At 42.5% G+C, this 16,675-nt stretch overlaps 2 protein-coding genes across 6 annotated transcripts; one reads left to right on the top strand and one right to left on the bottom strand.

Moving 5' to 3' along the window:
* The first annotated feature begins 275 nt into the window (after window positions 1–275).
* Window positions 276–9,218, top strand: rab3il1 (RAB3A interacting protein (rabin3)-like 1). 5 transcript variants are annotated; one of them, XM_034535439.1, is made up of 12 exons: window positions 276–407; window positions 754–1,061; window positions 4,071–4,254; window positions 4,383–4,478; window positions 5,506–5,583; window positions 5,797–6,024; window positions 6,450–6,578; window positions 6,858–6,970; window positions 7,205–7,228; window positions 7,602–7,701; window positions 7,792–7,858; window positions 7,992–9,218. In XM_034535439.1, exons 2-12 carry the CDS (start codon window positions 859–861, stop codon window positions 8,075–8,077), a joined length of 1,308 nt encoding a protein of 435 aa, XP_034391330.1. In that variant the 5' UTR covers window positions 276–407; window positions 754–858; the 3' UTR covers window positions 8,078–9,218. The 5 variants fall into 5 exon arrangements, with proteins under 5 accessions (XP_034391330.1, XP_034391332.1, XP_034391331.1 ...); XM_034535438.1 differs by having other exon boundaries at window positions 292–407; window positions 5,797–6,036; XM_034535441.1 differs by lacking the exon at window positions 7,205–7,228.
* A 94-nt stretch (window positions 9,219–9,312) lies between these two features.
* Window positions 9,313–16,494, bottom strand: epx (eosinophil peroxidase). The gene is made up of 17 exons (XM_034534593.1): window positions 16,477–16,494; window positions 16,291–16,390; window positions 16,126–16,216; window positions 15,842–16,017; window positions 15,114–15,246; window positions 14,874–15,003; window positions 14,588–14,794; window positions 13,916–14,282; window positions 13,677–13,837; window positions 13,338–13,596; window positions 13,073–13,243; window positions 11,920–12,157; window positions 11,634–11,845; window positions 11,389–11,553; window positions 11,053–11,136; window positions 10,766–10,862; window positions 9,313–9,870 (listed from the first exon to the last, which is right to left on the bottom strand). The coding sequence occupies exons 1-17, from the start codon at window positions 16,492–16,494 to the stop codon at window positions 9,813–9,815; spliced, it is 2,667 nt and encodes an 888-aa protein (XP_034390484.1). The 3' UTR covers window positions 9,313–9,812.
* Window positions 16,495–16,675: the final 181 nt, after the last annotated feature.

Genomic DNA, 16,675 nt, shown 5'->3' with positions numbered 1-16,675 from the left:
GGTCAAAGGCATTAGTAGAGTAGTTGAGTTCTTGATTTTGGAAATATAACTCTATAAAAACGTTCTACTCAAAATGTAACACCCAGTTCATGTTGTCTTTGAACCTATTCTCCTTTATTGGTTTAATGCCACACCTAGAGGGAACATTCAGTCGTCATTCAGTTGTTCCTCACAAGGAAAACGCTTGATCCGGTGAGACTGTGTGTCCTGCGCCCTCTGCTGGAAGAAATGTGTACAGCAGGACTGTAACTCGCCAGAGGGTGTTAGTGATTAACCCTTCCTGTCTAACCAGGAGACTAGAAGCAGAGAGAAGGGCGGACAGAGTTCAATCTTCAGATTATCAAAGCACGATTTTAGCAGTTTTGTGATGCTCTTGCAACAACTGGGGATCATCTTTGAACAATTTGGTGAGTACATTCGGTGTATTGTCCTTAAATCATCCTGGATTAAGTCTCTCGCACTTCTCGTGTGTGTGATACTCGCGTGACACTGTTTCTTACGTTGAAGTAATGTTTACACTGGATATCTCACCCCAAAAAAACAAAATTCCTTTAGCATGTGAACCTGCAAATATATAAAGAGCCCGAGCTCCTCTGGCACGTGCAAGTTATTCAAACACTGTAGAGGTCATGCCTCCACTGACGTCTGCAAGACTTTGACTGTGAGGTTTGTTGAGTGAAACTTGTTTAGTCTTCACGTGATTTTAAAGTTGAAGTAAGTCATTTTTGTATTGTATGTGCTTGGCACCCACAGGTATCAGGATCACCAAATACCATAAAAGCATTGGACAAAGTGATTGTAACCTCAGTGGAGACCTCTACACCTTTCTGATGAGCCTCTGCACAGCCTGAGAGACACATGGATGCTTTTGAGGGAATTCACAGCGTCCATATTTCCTCATCTCCCCCGTCTTCAGCCAGTCCAGGATACGAAGTCCTCAGAGCAGGGAGATCTGGAATAGCAGTGTATTCCTCTGCAGTGTTCTTTGGCACACCTGATGCCCCGGCCGCCAGACACAGGTACAGCAGGGACACCGAGGAGCAGGGCTGCATCGTTGGACGGTGAGTGTCAAAGATGAGTTGGATTTGACCTGGATGGGCAAAACATGATTGGTTTAAAGTGTAATTTTGAAGTGTAGTTTTAGATCCTTTTACGTCTAACGAGCTCCTATAAAGGTGAGCACAATGGAGGTATATAAAGGATGTTTCACTCTTGACCATATTGTTACCACCTTCAGCTAGAAGAGGCGGTATTGCACACGTATCCAACAACAACAAATGTCCCACTCGAGGTTCAATTCGACATGATGGAAAGTGGAACTCAACTTCTAACCATCGTGAATATTGATGCTTTTAGAATGGTGACCATCACATTTAGGTGGTCAAGTCAAACGACTACGTATGTAAACAAAGTGGATTTAGTTTTTACTATAACTCAAACAATATGATGGTATCTCAGGCTTGTTTTGCATGTGAAGTCTTATTCTGTATATCAGCCATTAGACTCTATGCAGCATCATAGACAGAGCACACATTTCAGTCTGGGGGTCTCCTGCAAGGTCAGATCATGACTTTGTGTTGCCTTTATTAGAGGGTACAGTGAGCTGACAGGAAATGAGGAAAGAGATGAAGGATGATATGGGGGGTGTGTGTGTGTGTGTGTGTGTGTGTGTGTGTGTGGGGGGGGGGGGGGGTCACTGTAGGAGGGAATTTGCACTGAAACCCATTGTCTACTAAGTATAGAGCATGATTAAAAAGGGGTTTTGAGGCTGATATTAATAATCAAAAAAACGTGACCCTTACCATTTTTTAAAACAATTGTGACCAAAGTATTTAGTGTGCAGAACATTATACAAATGTAAAATTATTGTAACTCAGTGCAAGTTGGTGGACAAACTATTGAATGGAGACCCTCCAACATTTATTTGGCATTTCTGCACCGCAATCCTTTAACTTATTGGTCAACAGAGAGGCTGATCGTGTCTCTACTACTGTAATACATTTTGTTTTGTAGGTTTACAGATACATTATAATATGTTTTAATTTCAGTTAACAATAATGAATGTGCTTTATTAGGTTTTGATTATTTTGCACGATTGTACTGCAATTTTTTATTTTCATGCGTATTATCAAGGAATTAGTTTGCAAAAGTAAAACATATGTAAACGATATAACCTATTTTTGTACAATAATTACTTAGACTGGACCTCCAATTGTGCAAAGCTGGAAACTAAACGTATAGCTTTACTTTGTGTTATTTGGCTTGTGCTTTAATTGAAACTTAATTATAGGACCTGAAAGTTGCTCTTGCTTTATTACTAAATCTTGACCCCTGTCTTGAATATTGTCCCTCAGTTATTATATTTTTGTATTTAGTATTGTGTAAGTGGATTCCAGGCACAACCCTTGGGGCCATGATGTTCTAGCAGACAGCGGGGTGCAGCCATCAGGTCATGATATGATTTTATGTTTACGGAACCATGTTTAGGGCTTGACACCCCAAGTTCACAGTTCGAGCCTCACGTGCACCCGCCTCCAGATAAACGGGGAACCACACGAGGCGTCGCTGCGCTGTGGCCGCGAGCTCGGAGGCGGTGCAGCCGGTCGGCTGCGCGCGGGACCGGCCGGGGCTCGTAGGGAGTGGATGCGCTGTCATGTGACCGGTGCGTAAAGGGCAGGAGTGGAGACACTCGTTTTTTTTTTTTCTTCTTCTTTTCCTTCTGCCTGCACACGAGGGGAGGGGGGGGTAGAAAAGGAACCCGGCTGGAAAAGTGTCATGAAAGTCCGCGTTGCTCTTAGAAATCGCTTGTTTCGTCGCTGCTGCGCGTGTCGGGTTTCTACGTCAGCGTCCGCATTCCTCCGCTGATTGAAAACAGCTGAGATTTTAACTGAAACCCGCTAACGTTAGCTCGGTTGGTTCAGTGTTAGTTCATTAACAAACAACAACAACAACAACCACCGACGGACAGTGGAGGGAGACGCTGACCGACACACAGCCAGCTGGAGGTGTATCTGCTGACACGCACCGGGTAAGACCGGGTACCGGGGGGACATACCCGGAGGGAAAAGGTATCGAGCTCACGACTCGTTGGCTACAAAGCCCGGTTAACGATCGTTTTGGCAACTTTAAGCCTTCAGACGTTTGCATGTCGCTCATTCAGTAGCAGAGGGTCTCAACCTGTGGTCCGGGGTCCATCAGAGGTCTGCAACTCGAGTTTCACTTCCAGTAACTCGGAGGGAAAGTGATTCATCATCAGAGTTATGAAAGAACATATTTAGATGTTGAGTCATTCTGTACGATTTTAAAGTAATGATGATGAACAGATGTTGTTTGGCAAAACATTGACTGAAGTTTATATTGGATTGTAAAGTGTTGTTGTTCAGATTATTGTTTTACACATTTAAATTGTGTATTTAACAGATTTAACAGTTATCAGTTTGTTAGGTATAACTACCCCAAAATAAATGTAGTTTTGCCGTGCAATTAATCCCATGAACAATTCATTATCTGGGCCGATTTAATTGGCCAATATTTTCCTATTGCAGAGATCTTTATTTTAAACATTGGCTATACACAAGGTTGACAAAATATTAGAAACATTAACGCAAAACTACAGCCACTCAAAAACGGAAACAATATAATCTTAATGTAGGGTTAAGGATTACATTTATTTTAGCCAGGTGTACCTAATAAATACAATTTAGCGTTGTTTTTTCTTTTGTACTGATGATCACCCAGTCCGATCATGACTTTGTAAGTTCCATGTTCCTCGTTAGATCACTTTTTATTTATCCATTTGTGAATGGAAAAGCTCCAAAACCAAACTGGTTTTATGTTGAAAGGCACAATTTACAGTATAACACATGATGTTGAAATGTAATGTTTAATGTGTACAAGAGTTATCTTTAAAAATATCTTAAATTAAAACATACACACAATGACCTGCAACACAAAGCATACAGGGAAGACGAGTTGTGGGGTAAACAGTCATTAGCATTACATCAACTTCATATATTAGACTGTCTTTATAGTAACTCAAGACATGCCATCTTTATGTTCTCTTATGTTAGGTTGGTAGATCTGGATCCAGAGCCTAAGTCCAGAGTGGAGGGAGGAGGCCAGGCTGGGCCCACCTCAGGCCGGGGCCATGGCGACCTCTCCCGGCTTCGTGGCTCCTCGCTGGAGATCAAAGAAAAAGAAATTAGAGAAAAGGGCTCGGAGATCCTCAGGGATCAGCTGGACGCTGCAAAGAAGGTGTCGTAACCTACTTCATGCTAACGCACACAGACGCACAAAGCATTGTGTGACCTGAAAAAAGGCTGACGATGCAAATATCCTTCCTCGTTAAATGTAACTGTGAACTTTACTCCCACACAATTCAGGAACTGAAACTAAAGGACAAGGAGTGTGAGCGTCTGTCGCAGGTCAGGATTCAACTGGAGCAGGAGCTGGAGGAGCTGACTGCCAGTCTGTTTGAAGTAAGCAATAACCAATGCTCTCTGACTGACTGCTGTAATCTGGACACTTGGACCCTGATCATTAGTGATGAGGGAGTGGTCTTCTAATTCATAATTTGCATTACAGTGACGCTAATCTTTCAGCTTCTCCACTGTCGGAAACTAGACCCCAAAAAAAACTGGAATAGTTTAAATCTGTTCATATCAGCATTTATGATACAATCAATGGATTGAATCGGATCAAATAAGATCATACGTGTAATGTGAAAGGGATCGCATCTAGTTATGAACCAACAGAGAATTATCATCTTATCAATGGTCAACTCTTCATCTCCCTTCAGATCGGCAGAAAGCTTTAGCCTCGTGTGATTCATTGTTTTGGTTTTCTTGCCCCAGAACAGCAATAATCATTTTAATTATTAATTAATCTATTAAACATCAGAAAATAGTCAAATGTTCATCAGAATCCAGATGTCTGGTTTTGTCTGAAACCCACAAATAATACATTTATAGCACCCTATGACATTTTGTGTCTAATCATGTGGTGGATGAATTAAATTTCTACAATTCAGAAGAAAATATAAAAAAATGTAATGAATATGAATGAATTTGATACAACTCAACGTTGCACTGTTTTTTTAATTGAATGAAAGTGATGCAATACAGGTTTACAACAACACATTCCATCCTTTTGTAAAATAAAGTGCTCTAAATTCAGCTGTTATTGTCGATTTGCCACCTCCTCCAAGTTCACCTCGGAACGATCTCATTGGCTGCAGCTCCCCGACAGCGTAGCTCTTTGGCCTGCTCGATGACGCATCGCTGAACTTCATCTTTAGAGAAGCACCAAATCCTCAATTTACATATACCCAGTTATACATGACTTTAAAGTAAACAAAAGCTTGTTATGTTTTCAGCTTTTTTTGCAGCCCAAGTGTCCAAAAGTCACTTATTACTGCTTTAATGTTTTAAACAGATTTACCGTTCAAAATGTGTGAAATAATCAAGAACAAAATTTGTGATAATGTTTCAATCTCTGTCACAACAGGAGGCTCACAAGATGGTGAACGAAGCTAACGTCAAACAAGCAGCAGCAGAGAAACAACTGCGAGAGGCTCAGGGAAAGGTGTGTGGCAACGTTTCTGTTGCTGTGCTGCAGTTAAAGATCATGACACGTTTGCCTCATTTAAATCCATTCATCGATACGTCTTACAAATTGGCGGCTTTTGACACATTTGATGTCAGAAAATAAAGTCATTGTGATTGATTTTCCTTCCGACATCAGACTTTTGTCCCTTTTCTTTTTTTCTTCTGTACTTCTTCTGCGTTTGGCTCCCAGATCGATGTTCTGCAAGCGGAGGTGACGGCGCTCAAGACTCTGGTGCTGACGTCAACGCCTTCTTCCCCAAACCGCCAGCTGCATCCACAGCTGCAGCCGCCAGGAGCCAGGGGAGCGTACAAGCACGCCGGGGGCCACGTCCGCAATAAGAGCGCGAGCGGGGCCTTTCCATCTATACCTGGAAAACCAGAACCTTCCTCGGTTTCCGTTGAGCCTGCGACCAAAGAGGTAACAAGAGAGGTAACCTTCATGAAGTTCGTACATTTGCCTCTCTTCTCCGTTGTTTCTGTTTCATCCCTGTTTCCAGTTACTTGTATCTCAAGTTCTCTCTTTTTTCTTTTCTCCCAGTACTAACCTCTCCTTACTCGTTCTTCCGCCCAGTCTCTGGTGTCTCTTACTCTCTCAGCCTGCTGTTCCTGCTCTCCTCTCTCTGATACTCTGCCTTATTCCGGGCCAATCTGTCAGTGTGACCTTTGACCCTCGCTGGCAGGAGCGGGGGGAGGGGCTGAGCACTGACAGCAGCCAGGTAACTGCATCTCTTCGGCCAGGCCTCTTTAAGCAGCTGAAATAATGCAGCAGTTTAAATCGATTGCTCTCAAGGGCTTTATGTGACACATAAGACCAGCTAATAAGTGAGTTTGATTTTTTTCCAGATCGACTCTGTTCTGTATGCAGAGTTTTTGCTGTGGAAGGAGAATCCAAGCGTAGAGCGCTCCTCGGTCTTCTTGAGTCGCATCTACAGAGAAGACATCGGACCCTGCCTCTCCTTCACAAGAGCTGAGGTCCGAATCTAAAACTGCGTTTGTTATATTTCATTGTTTGAAGTGGGGCTGTCACAATATCTCTCTTTCACTATACGATCATCCTGGTCAAAAGAATTCATGATAACAATATTATTGCAATAGCCACTGAAAAAAAGCATACAAATTAAGTCAAATTCATCGCTTACTTTGATTTATTGTGTGTTTAGTTTTCTGGCAAATTAATTACGCTCAAAATCTTCTGTTATATCGTTAAAGTACCGGTATATTGGGACCCTCCTGGTTTACTGTTCTCCACAGCTGTCGCAGCTGGTGCAGAGTGCAGTGGAAAACAACTCTTTGACTATCGAGCCTGTGGCCATGTCAGCGCTACCGATGGTCAAAGCCTCCGCTATCGAGTGTGGCGGCCCGAAGTGAGTTACCACGACGACACATCATCTATCAATGTGTCCTCTCTTTCCACATTCACTGCTCAACAATTGTTAAATCAACACTGAAAACCCACTCCTTTTTGGTTTTGTATTCCGCCTGATGATTACTGGTCATAGCTGAAGGTTTTTCAATGTCTTCACGCGTATCTGAGAGGGATTTAATTAACGGGCACATTTCTAATCACTGTCTGATTTAAGATAATCTTTTCTTTCCAGTGGCTTTAGAGCAGGGATAGAGACGTAAGTCCTCTCAGGAACAATCCCTTGATTTTCACTAACACACATTACTGTTGCATGAAGTCTGCCTATGCAGGCGTCTGAAAGGTCTTCAACACATCTGTAAATTAATGAGTTTGGCATGTGTCTGTGTATATATATAATTTATTTATTTATTAATGAACCTTTTCCTCTTCCAGTGACTAACTTTCTCTGATTGTGCACTGTTGTTGTTGCTGTTTCTCTTCTAAAATGTTTGTGTCTGGACTGTGTTCTCACTTAAGTCTTAATTCAAAGTTGCCTAAGTTACATTGTTAATACCAGAAGGGATTTTACTCAAGTGTGTATCCACGGGTTATAGCTGCAATGGTCTGACAACTGATCTTTCCGTTTGTAGAAAATGTGCATTAAGCGGCATGTCGCGCCTCTGCCGACATCGCATTAAACTCGGGGACAAGGGGAGCTACTATTACATCTCTCCGTCCAGCCGAGCACGGGTAGCTATCCCTTAATCTCTGTGACCTTCATTAGACACACTGCTGCTAAGTGTTGCTACACGTGACCTCTTCTTTATCTCACCTTTCTAGATCACAGCTGTTTGCAATTTCTTTACTTATATCCGCTACATCCAGCAGGGCCTGGTGAGACACGATGGTAAATGAACACTGACCTGCATCTGAAATCTGTTATTTTCTTAGTATGAATCTTTTTTGCGTTGCCAACGAGGGTTTTATTCAGGCAGCTGACATGTTGTATCTTTTGTTGTTGTTTCTTTGCCTTCGTCCAGCGGAGCAGATGTTCTGGGAGGTGATGCGTCTCCGCAGAGAGATGACTGTGGCCAAGTTAGGGTTTTACCTCACTGACCAGGGCTAGAGGACCCGACCGTCCAGCGACGCACCCGAAAGGACGGCGCATTGCAGGACCTTGATTATTCGAGGTCAGGGTTAAACTGTGGTAACGAACAGTTCTGAGATCAGGTTTTGTTGCTCAGCATTAGTGCTGCAGCTTCAGAGGTTGAGCAACAAGGGAAGTGTAAACATGTTCATGTGCCACTTTTATGCAATATGGCAGCGTTAAACCAGCACAGCTAGAAAGAAGTAAAAGAACACGACTTTAACGTATTCCCAGATATGTAAAATATATGTTCTGTTATACTGCAGGCCTCCAGTAATTCTCTCCACCGGTGAGGAGAATTGTTACTTTTTCTGTACTTCCACGGTGGAGAATACACAATTTCTCATGTTAATACAAATAAACTCTGTTTCACGTGAGTCTCATGAAAAGATGAGCACAACGAATGAAAGCAGTGTGTAGAGGGTTGAGTTAGTCTCTTACCTCAAGTATTACATACGTTTATATAACCATGTAATGTAATCTTTCTCCTGTGAGATTGACAATGTCCAAGTGGTTTCCACAAAACAATTATTTGGGTTGTTTTCTTTATTACATAAATATAATGCTCACAAGCATCTTAGTTACTTTCGGGTTATTGGCTCAAACACCGCAGACCTTTTGTCTCAGCATGGCCTTAATTTTGTTGCCGCACTACTTGTTCTAGATGCCTTGTATGAACACATAAATGAAATGGCTTCATGTCAGCCTCACCTGAACTTCATAATCAAAAAATAATGTTAATGACTTAGTTATGACACATCCACGCTCAAAATAGTGACTTTTACTATATAGTCAGAAAATGAAGAACACGATTGCAATATGCACAACTGTAGTTTTGCACGTTTGCAATGAAAAGTATGTACATGTAAAAGCCATAAATTACTTTGCATGAATGTAGTACATAGCCATACTATACAGTGTATATTGTTTGTACTTCATAGTATAGATTTATTATTTGTATTAATGTCCAATTTTTGCAGAAAACGAAAAAAAATGAAGATTATTGTGTCAAAGTGCAATAACTGCTTCTTAGCCTTCTTTAGGGCTTTGATGTTCGTACCCTCAGTGTATTGATAATTAAAACACGCCATTAAAGATGAGGCATTGGAGCCTCACTACACCCCTTTGAAGTGTGTGTGCTTTTATAAAGAAGATGCAGACCTATTTCTCTCAGGGCAAGACGCTGACTTGGCTTTATATTAAGGTCGTCACCAGGAACCCGGTTACCAAACGCTCTGAAACACCCGGTTACCTAACGGGTTTGTAAGCAGGAACCAGGCACAGGGATACAGAGAGGCTTTATGGTATGAAAATCTGTTTTTGGAGCAGACATTCCAGTAAGATTTCCGTTTCCGGATCAAAAGGACTTTCGTAAGCTTGTTATTGTGTTTTCAAGGCCTCGTCGTACAGATTACAACCCCACTAAATAGTTTGACTTGGATCGGTCCGTGACATAATGTGTAGTCAGAGGACAAAACCTGACCACATGAGCAGATCCCGTCTGTAGAGAACTAGTTTGTAGCTATAAAACAATGATCAACAACAGAGATACTTATCAACGCTCGTCTAGTCTGCGTGCTGAACATTAACAAGACAAAATATTATACTACCATAGACCGAAAGTGCAAAGTTCAAAACATTTGCAACTTGCCATAATGAAGACAGTATAAGATAATCAAATAACATGCTTTAAAAGAACATTAGAACAAACTCTTTAACGTTTCTCCTGGCAACATCCAGCATTGACCGACTCTTCTTTCTTGGGAAAATATCTGCAAAAGAGATTTTTTTTTGTTATTCATATTTAACTTAAAAACGACTGTTGTGTTACAAGGGGAAAAGAACAATTCATAGAACATGTACATTTACTAAATATGTATGACTTTAGAAGTGGTGGAATTTGTCTCATAGTTCCAGTTATTGGTTACTTTTTACATTGCAATGTATTCAAGTTTTTATTTATGGGTTTGTTTTATTTCTTTGTGTTAAAATTAGCACAACCTGAAACATCTTAATCAGTGAAATGCAACATGCACATTTGTGCAGCAGTAATATTATTAACTCATTTATATTCTGACATCGCCTCTCTGGTGGAAATGCCAGTGCTGGGCAGCAGTTTGTTGTGTTGGAGTACAGAAAGTGTTGCTTAGTGTTATAAAGATTTAAATGGCTGAATATATAGATGGTATTGATGTGAATAAAAGACGAACTAGATCAAGCGAAAGGTAAAGAAAAACATAGATTATTTTTCTGGAGGGTCATCGTCATGTTGTCAGACAGTACATGTTGTAGCAGTACACCGCGAGCCTGTCGGTGGCCAAACAAGCCAAACTCGTAGTGAACGTAGTGTTACACTGAAGCTGCAACATTGTCATCGCAGCTTATTTCATGGGCCAGTTCCAGAGTTATCCCTGAATACTGGATCGTTCTAAAAAAATGTTGTCACTTAGACACATAACATGGGGAAAAGAGGTTCCAGGTTGAAAAATACCAATGCAAATTACACTCTAAGGATCTGACTACTTCGTCCTCCACTGGGATTTAATTGTTGTTTTTAAGATGTGATCTGGGCCATCTACAGATTATACAGGCAGTTCTTTAGTATTTGTATACAATAACAAATACGCCTGGAACCATTAAGTCGATTTGCATAGCTCAGTGTCTTACCTTCGACAACAGAACATGATCACCAGCAGAGCCGCCACGCCACCGATCACGACGACCACTGCGGTGACCACGGAGACGACGGACAGCGAGGAGGGTTCTGGATCAGTGCCCACAAACAGGAAGGTTCAGGACCAGGAGAAAGATGTTTTTTATGTTGTGCATGTTTCAATGACTCAGCAAATTATGTCAGGAAGAATTTATCTACTTTTCAAAGCAAAATGCATTTCGGCACCAAATGTCCAACAGGCAGAAAATGTGCCAAAAGAAGGCAAATAATCGGAACCAACCTGAGCAAATAAAGGAACCTGGTATGTTGAGACAATCCAGATTTTGTGAGCAGACAGAAGTTTGTTCTTTGCATTCATTAATATCTTCAAAAATCAGACAAAAACACTATCAATACACATGCATTTTCTATCTAATGGCCGGTTTACTCACAAAAACATAATAGTTGGCAAAGTTTTGCTTCATATTTGAATCTCAAGATCACCATCATGAGGTTTCGTTACATGTGATTTATAACACAATGACCATATTTTGCTGCACTGATCTTAAAAATGATTTTGTAACTTTGCACCCTTATTATTTATTCCAGCCTCGTCACCAGGCCTTAGTCTTCGTACCTTGACACGTTGGGGGTGTGGGGCTCCACTGCTGGCTGCTCGGGTCACAGCTGACGGATGAAGATCCCAGCAGCTTGAAGCCAGAATGACACTGATACAGAATTATAGAGTCGCAGAGCAAAGAGTAGCCAGAATGAATCCTGGGTATCAGACCACAGCTGGGATCTGGAAGAGAGGGCAGACATGTCCTAGTGAAAACACAAGACACACCTGACATCACGTTGTTTTCTTTTCAACTTTCTCACCTGTGTCTGGTTCTTTCCAGGGGCTGAGGTCGAGGTGGGGGATCAGGGGGTGCGAACATGCCAGCATGTCCTCCGGGCTCTCGGTACGTGAGAACGGGTCAACGGGGACATGAGTGATGTGGCTGTTGTCACAAATGACACGGGACAAAGAGACGCCGTGGAGGTGTCTCCTCTGGGTGCCGGTGAACACTCCTTCCCTCTCCCACCAAAAACTGGGGGGACAGTTTCAGATGTCTCTTCTTGCTTTTTATAGGTCATAATGTTACATCGGAGGATTTAGTATCACCTGTCCCCGTCTCTCAGCGCTCTGAACTGTCTCGCCAGCAGGCAGGACAGCAGTGGTCCGACTCGGCCTCCTGGGAGAGCGGGCTCAGAGATGGCCCCGACCCACACGTCGATGTTGTGTGGCGTCCTGTACAGGAGCTGGAGTTTGTGAGCCAACGTGAAGTTACTCAGAATTTCAGCCAGTTCTGATGTAGTATCGGGAACAGAGAGGCCACAGGACCTTCTCCATGAGCCGTATCCTAATGGGGTGAGAGGGGACAGGCGGTGAAGGGGAGCATTAAATACCGGGTTTCAATTACCTGAGACATAAAAAAAAAGATATATTAAACATCCGAATAAATGAACACGGTTCACCTGTGGCAACGTTCCACACAAATACAGTATCCAGTATCCAGTAGTGTTTGGTATTTAATGTCCATAGTCCTGGTGTTGTGCATGTTGACTCACAAACTGTGTCCCTGTTGGCCTTGTTTTAACCTTGTGAGTCACATATTTTTATGACATCGTATAAAATTGTTTTTACAGAAACTATACTATACACTTTTTTTGGCATACTGTAATGTGACTTTTTAAAGCCATTCCTATGACACTTTTATGACATACTTTATTACTTTTTTTATGACATACTACTATTTAATGGCATACTATGACATTGTTATGACATATTTTATTTTGATATTATATTATGACTTATATGACATGTCTACAGCTTACTATACAATGACTTTTTTTAATGATAAATTATAGGATTGTTTTCCGAAATTGTTATGACATTCTCCCAAAACAATTAAAAAAAATTATCTTTAGGTAATTACCAATGTTGACTTTTAAGAATGTTCCCAGGATTTTAAAGGTATTACTCTCATAATATCAACCTATGTTAACTAATGTTATCTTTAAATGTGTTCCCCATTATTACACTTTTTTGCCCCATAGTAACCGGTTCCATAAATTCCAGTCTAATATTACCATGATATACAAATTGTAAATACTTGCTATTACTTTTAATGTTTGATTACATGGTATTAATTAATTATTGCCTCTTTACATTCAAACTATTACTACACTATAACCATGTTATTACTCAGCTGTAATGTGATAAGCTATTGTGATGGTAAAACACTGTACTGTGCCAGAAGAAAGAAACCTGGTACCAGGCAGGCCGTGATCCCGGCCCCTCTGGAGGTTAAGGGCCCCGAGGTCCAGAGGCATCCCTCCCTGTGCCTGAAACAGTCTCTCTGTCAGCTCCTCCACCATCATCTGACCTGGAGTCTGCAGCTTTGCCGGGGACAGCAACAGGCCGCGCAGTACAGGGTCTATACCACCTGATACACCAGGAGAAAAAAAAAAAGAGAGAAAAATATCAGATATGTAAATTGTATGTAATTTGAGTTATATATGACATCATCGTAGTTGTACCTTCTTGCACGACCCTCCAAGAGGCAAACAGCGAATGATGCAGAGGCAGCTGGGGATGCTGGGAGTTGGTGGTGTATCCTGGCCCCAGCCTGGTCACCACTGGCTGCACGGTGACGTGGGCAAAACGAAATGCAGCAGCAGCAAAGACGTTTGCAATGCTGGGATCCACCTCCGGATCATATCCCTTATAAGGAGGCAGCAGACGAGACATGGCACTCTCACCGAGGACCCGCGGCAGGTAGTGCTCCCACGTTAGGATCTGGAAAGATAAAATGAAGGTCAGAGTGCTGGGAGCGCTCATGTAGATAGACGTGAAGAGATAGAAGCTGCTAGAGATACCTGATGAATGGCTCCCATGATCTTGCGGGCCTCCTGATAAAGTGTATCAGGGCTCCAGCGAGGGTTGAGCAGGTGCAGCTCTTTGACCAGCCGGTTGTGCTCTCTCAGAAAGAGTGTGTGTAGTGCAATCATTCCCAGATGTTCATTAGCTCTTGAATCACCTGTGAAACATAAATCATAAACAAAAGCTCCACTCAAGCATGCAGAGAAAAGACAACTCCTTACATGTACTCGCTCACCAGCTTGAAAACAGGACGTGGTGTTCTCCTGCTGCCGGGATCGTTCCAATGCCCCTGAGGTGATGGAGTTTCGGGGGCCGCAGGGGTCCAGGTGAGCCTGCCGGCGTGGCAAATATGGCATGTAGGCCAGCTCCTGGTCTGAGTGCTGCGAGTTGAGGGTCATTGAGCCCAGAGGAGATGAGCGGTTTCTCAGAGTCGAGGCCAGACTAGTGGAGCTGCCGTACACCATACTGGCATCTACGAAGGAGGTGATGGCGTTGAGCTGCTCGCGGCGGCTACGAGTCGGGACGCCAGCAACACAGCTGGGAGCAGAGCGGAAAAAAGGCATACAACTCTGGACGCCATTGCGAGGATCTGACAGAGGGATCTGGGGAGAGAGGTTATGTGGTTTTATAGTGGATGCTGAGGAGAAAACAAATATTCTAAAATATTTTTTCTGAATATTGTGAGAAAATACCTTGTTGTATCACTTATTCATTGTTTGTGATTTACTGTATGCATATATGGAAACTTTAAACAATTCACATACTTATTTTAGTATGTATATCGAGGGTCTTAGGCGCACACATTGCTTTTGAAGATAAATACAAATTCAATGTAATCAAATAAAATCAAAGATGCAGGATCATCAAGCCCAAACACAACTGAGAAGAAGCTGATAGTAAAGTGTACCTGTATGGGGAAGCAGGGCGTGTCCCGGCTGCAGGTGCGTGTGCAGTCAGCTCCGGTCTTGAAAGCGGATGTACTGGGGCTCTGAGGCGTCAGCACCACGTCGTGGTCAATCCACTGACCCCATTCCACCAGCAGGTGGGAGAGAGTGGAGTCCAAAGAGATGTTGTCATTGTGAGTGAACAGCACTTCCTGAGACACCAACCGCACCTGGACACCAAATCAGGAGGGTTTAAATGAGGCACATGACGGGACAGAGGACGATTGAGGGCCGCTGCAGGACTCTTACTGGAGGCAGACTGGCGTTATGGTAGGTGTGCTCTGGGTCCCAGCCTCTGGGCATCCCCCACACATCCTCGTACTCTGCCGGCAGCCAGCGGGAATATGGGATGTTTGCAGCCCCCCATCTGGGATTGTGTCTTAACAGGACAAAAAAACACAACAGACACAATTATCAAAACAACAACAACATATATTATTAGTCAGCCCTGCTCTGTGACTACATGTTTTCTATTGCATGAGCAATAACCTGTTGTTGCACTCTCCTGTGATGGATCTGTAGCGCTCGGACAGACAGTCGGTGTCACAGCTGGGTCTCTGCAGCTCAGCGGAGCAGCCAGTCACCTGCAGGAGGTTCTCCATGTCTCCTTCACTCAGCAGCTCTTTGGGAACATATAGTTAACACAACATGTAAGTCATACAAATAATAACTATAATATTTAGGGAAAAAACAAAAAAACTGTCGTCTTTAACTAGTTTGGAGCGGTTGATCAGATCATTTGCTCTTGCTTTATGTCAGATGACAAACCTATTTGAACCAACGTTCTCCTGACATCTTCTGTGAGTTTGTACCAAGTGATTCCCCTCCATCAGGCTCCCGAATATTTTACTTTATTTTGCTCACTTATTAATATTTTACTTTTCTTTTTGACAGTGTAATTAAATCTAAGCGAATTGAAAAATAAAATTAAAAAAAATGGTCACAGAGAAACAAATTTCTAAACAATTTTAAAAAGGCTTCTGATTTGTTTGTGGCTCCATGAGGTTAAATGTAGGATCGTTTTAGTGTTGAACCCTAAACCAGCCGAAAGGTTAACAGTTTTTTTCGACAGTGTATATGGGAACATGTTTGGTGCATTAAATAAATTAAAGAACAGCGTCAAAACATCCTGAAAGCCAAAGTAAGGCGGGCCTTGCATGTAAGATTAGTACTAGTTGTAGTAAACATCGGTGTTGTGTGTTGTTGCTGCTCTGTACCCTGGTGGTCGGGCTGCACCATTGTGTGAGTGTAGACCATCTCTCTGATCAGCTCCACTGTGTTGTCCAACAGTTCTGCAGCCATGATCTGAGTCCTGGTCCTGGCTTCAGTCTGTTTGAACTGAGCCAGCAGGTCACTGGGTCTCAGAGCGCCTTCAGACAGAGACTTCTTCACCCTGGATCATTATTAGCGTTTAGTAAAACAAAGCTGTACACATGTAAAATGATGATGTATGTTTTGCAGTGGGTGTGAAATATTTCCATAGTAATCCAGTAATTTGTACCTATCACTGGCGCGTGCGTAAGCAGCATCAGTCAGCTCAGTCGCTCTCTGAAGTGCCTCCTTTACAAATTCAGATCCTGGATACAGAGTTCCTGACATTACCACAAAGGAAAACATAGATGCAGTTAGAAAAACTCTGTAGCTGGTCTCATCAATATTAATCAACCAGAAATCCTACCTGAAGTGTTGTCAAATACCCTGTTGAGAGAAGCATGCTCAGGGAAGGAGAGCAGGACAAGAGCCAGTCCAAGCAGAGAGACCGACACCTGAAGCCAGAACACACCTGACTCAATATCTCAAGAACTTTGCTATTTTATTCTATGAAATTAAGAAGGAAAAAAATTAAACTCACCCCGAGTGCTGCGTCCATCTAGAACATTAAAACTGTTCAATCCGTGCAGAAAGGATTAGCTTCAGGTTTAGAAAACTAATCACGCTCATAATTTTCTGCCACTACTGACCATGACTTATCTTGACAGTGTTCATCTCAAAGCGTCCAGGTTGCCATTTATACACCGGCAGCCGAGCCAACAGGTATGTGCAGAATCCCC

This window comes from Cyclopterus lumpus, chromosome 6 (genome assembly GCF_009769545.1).
Source record: "Cyclopterus lumpus isolate fCycLum1 chromosome 6, fCycLum1.pri, whole genome shotgun sequence".
In the NCBI taxonomy this organism is placed as follows: domain Eukaryota; kingdom Metazoa; phylum Chordata; class Actinopteri; order Perciformes; family Cyclopteridae; genus Cyclopterus; species Cyclopterus lumpus.
The sequence above is the reverse complement of the archived record's forward strand: the minus strand, read 5'-3'. Positions and strand labels throughout refer to the sequence as shown.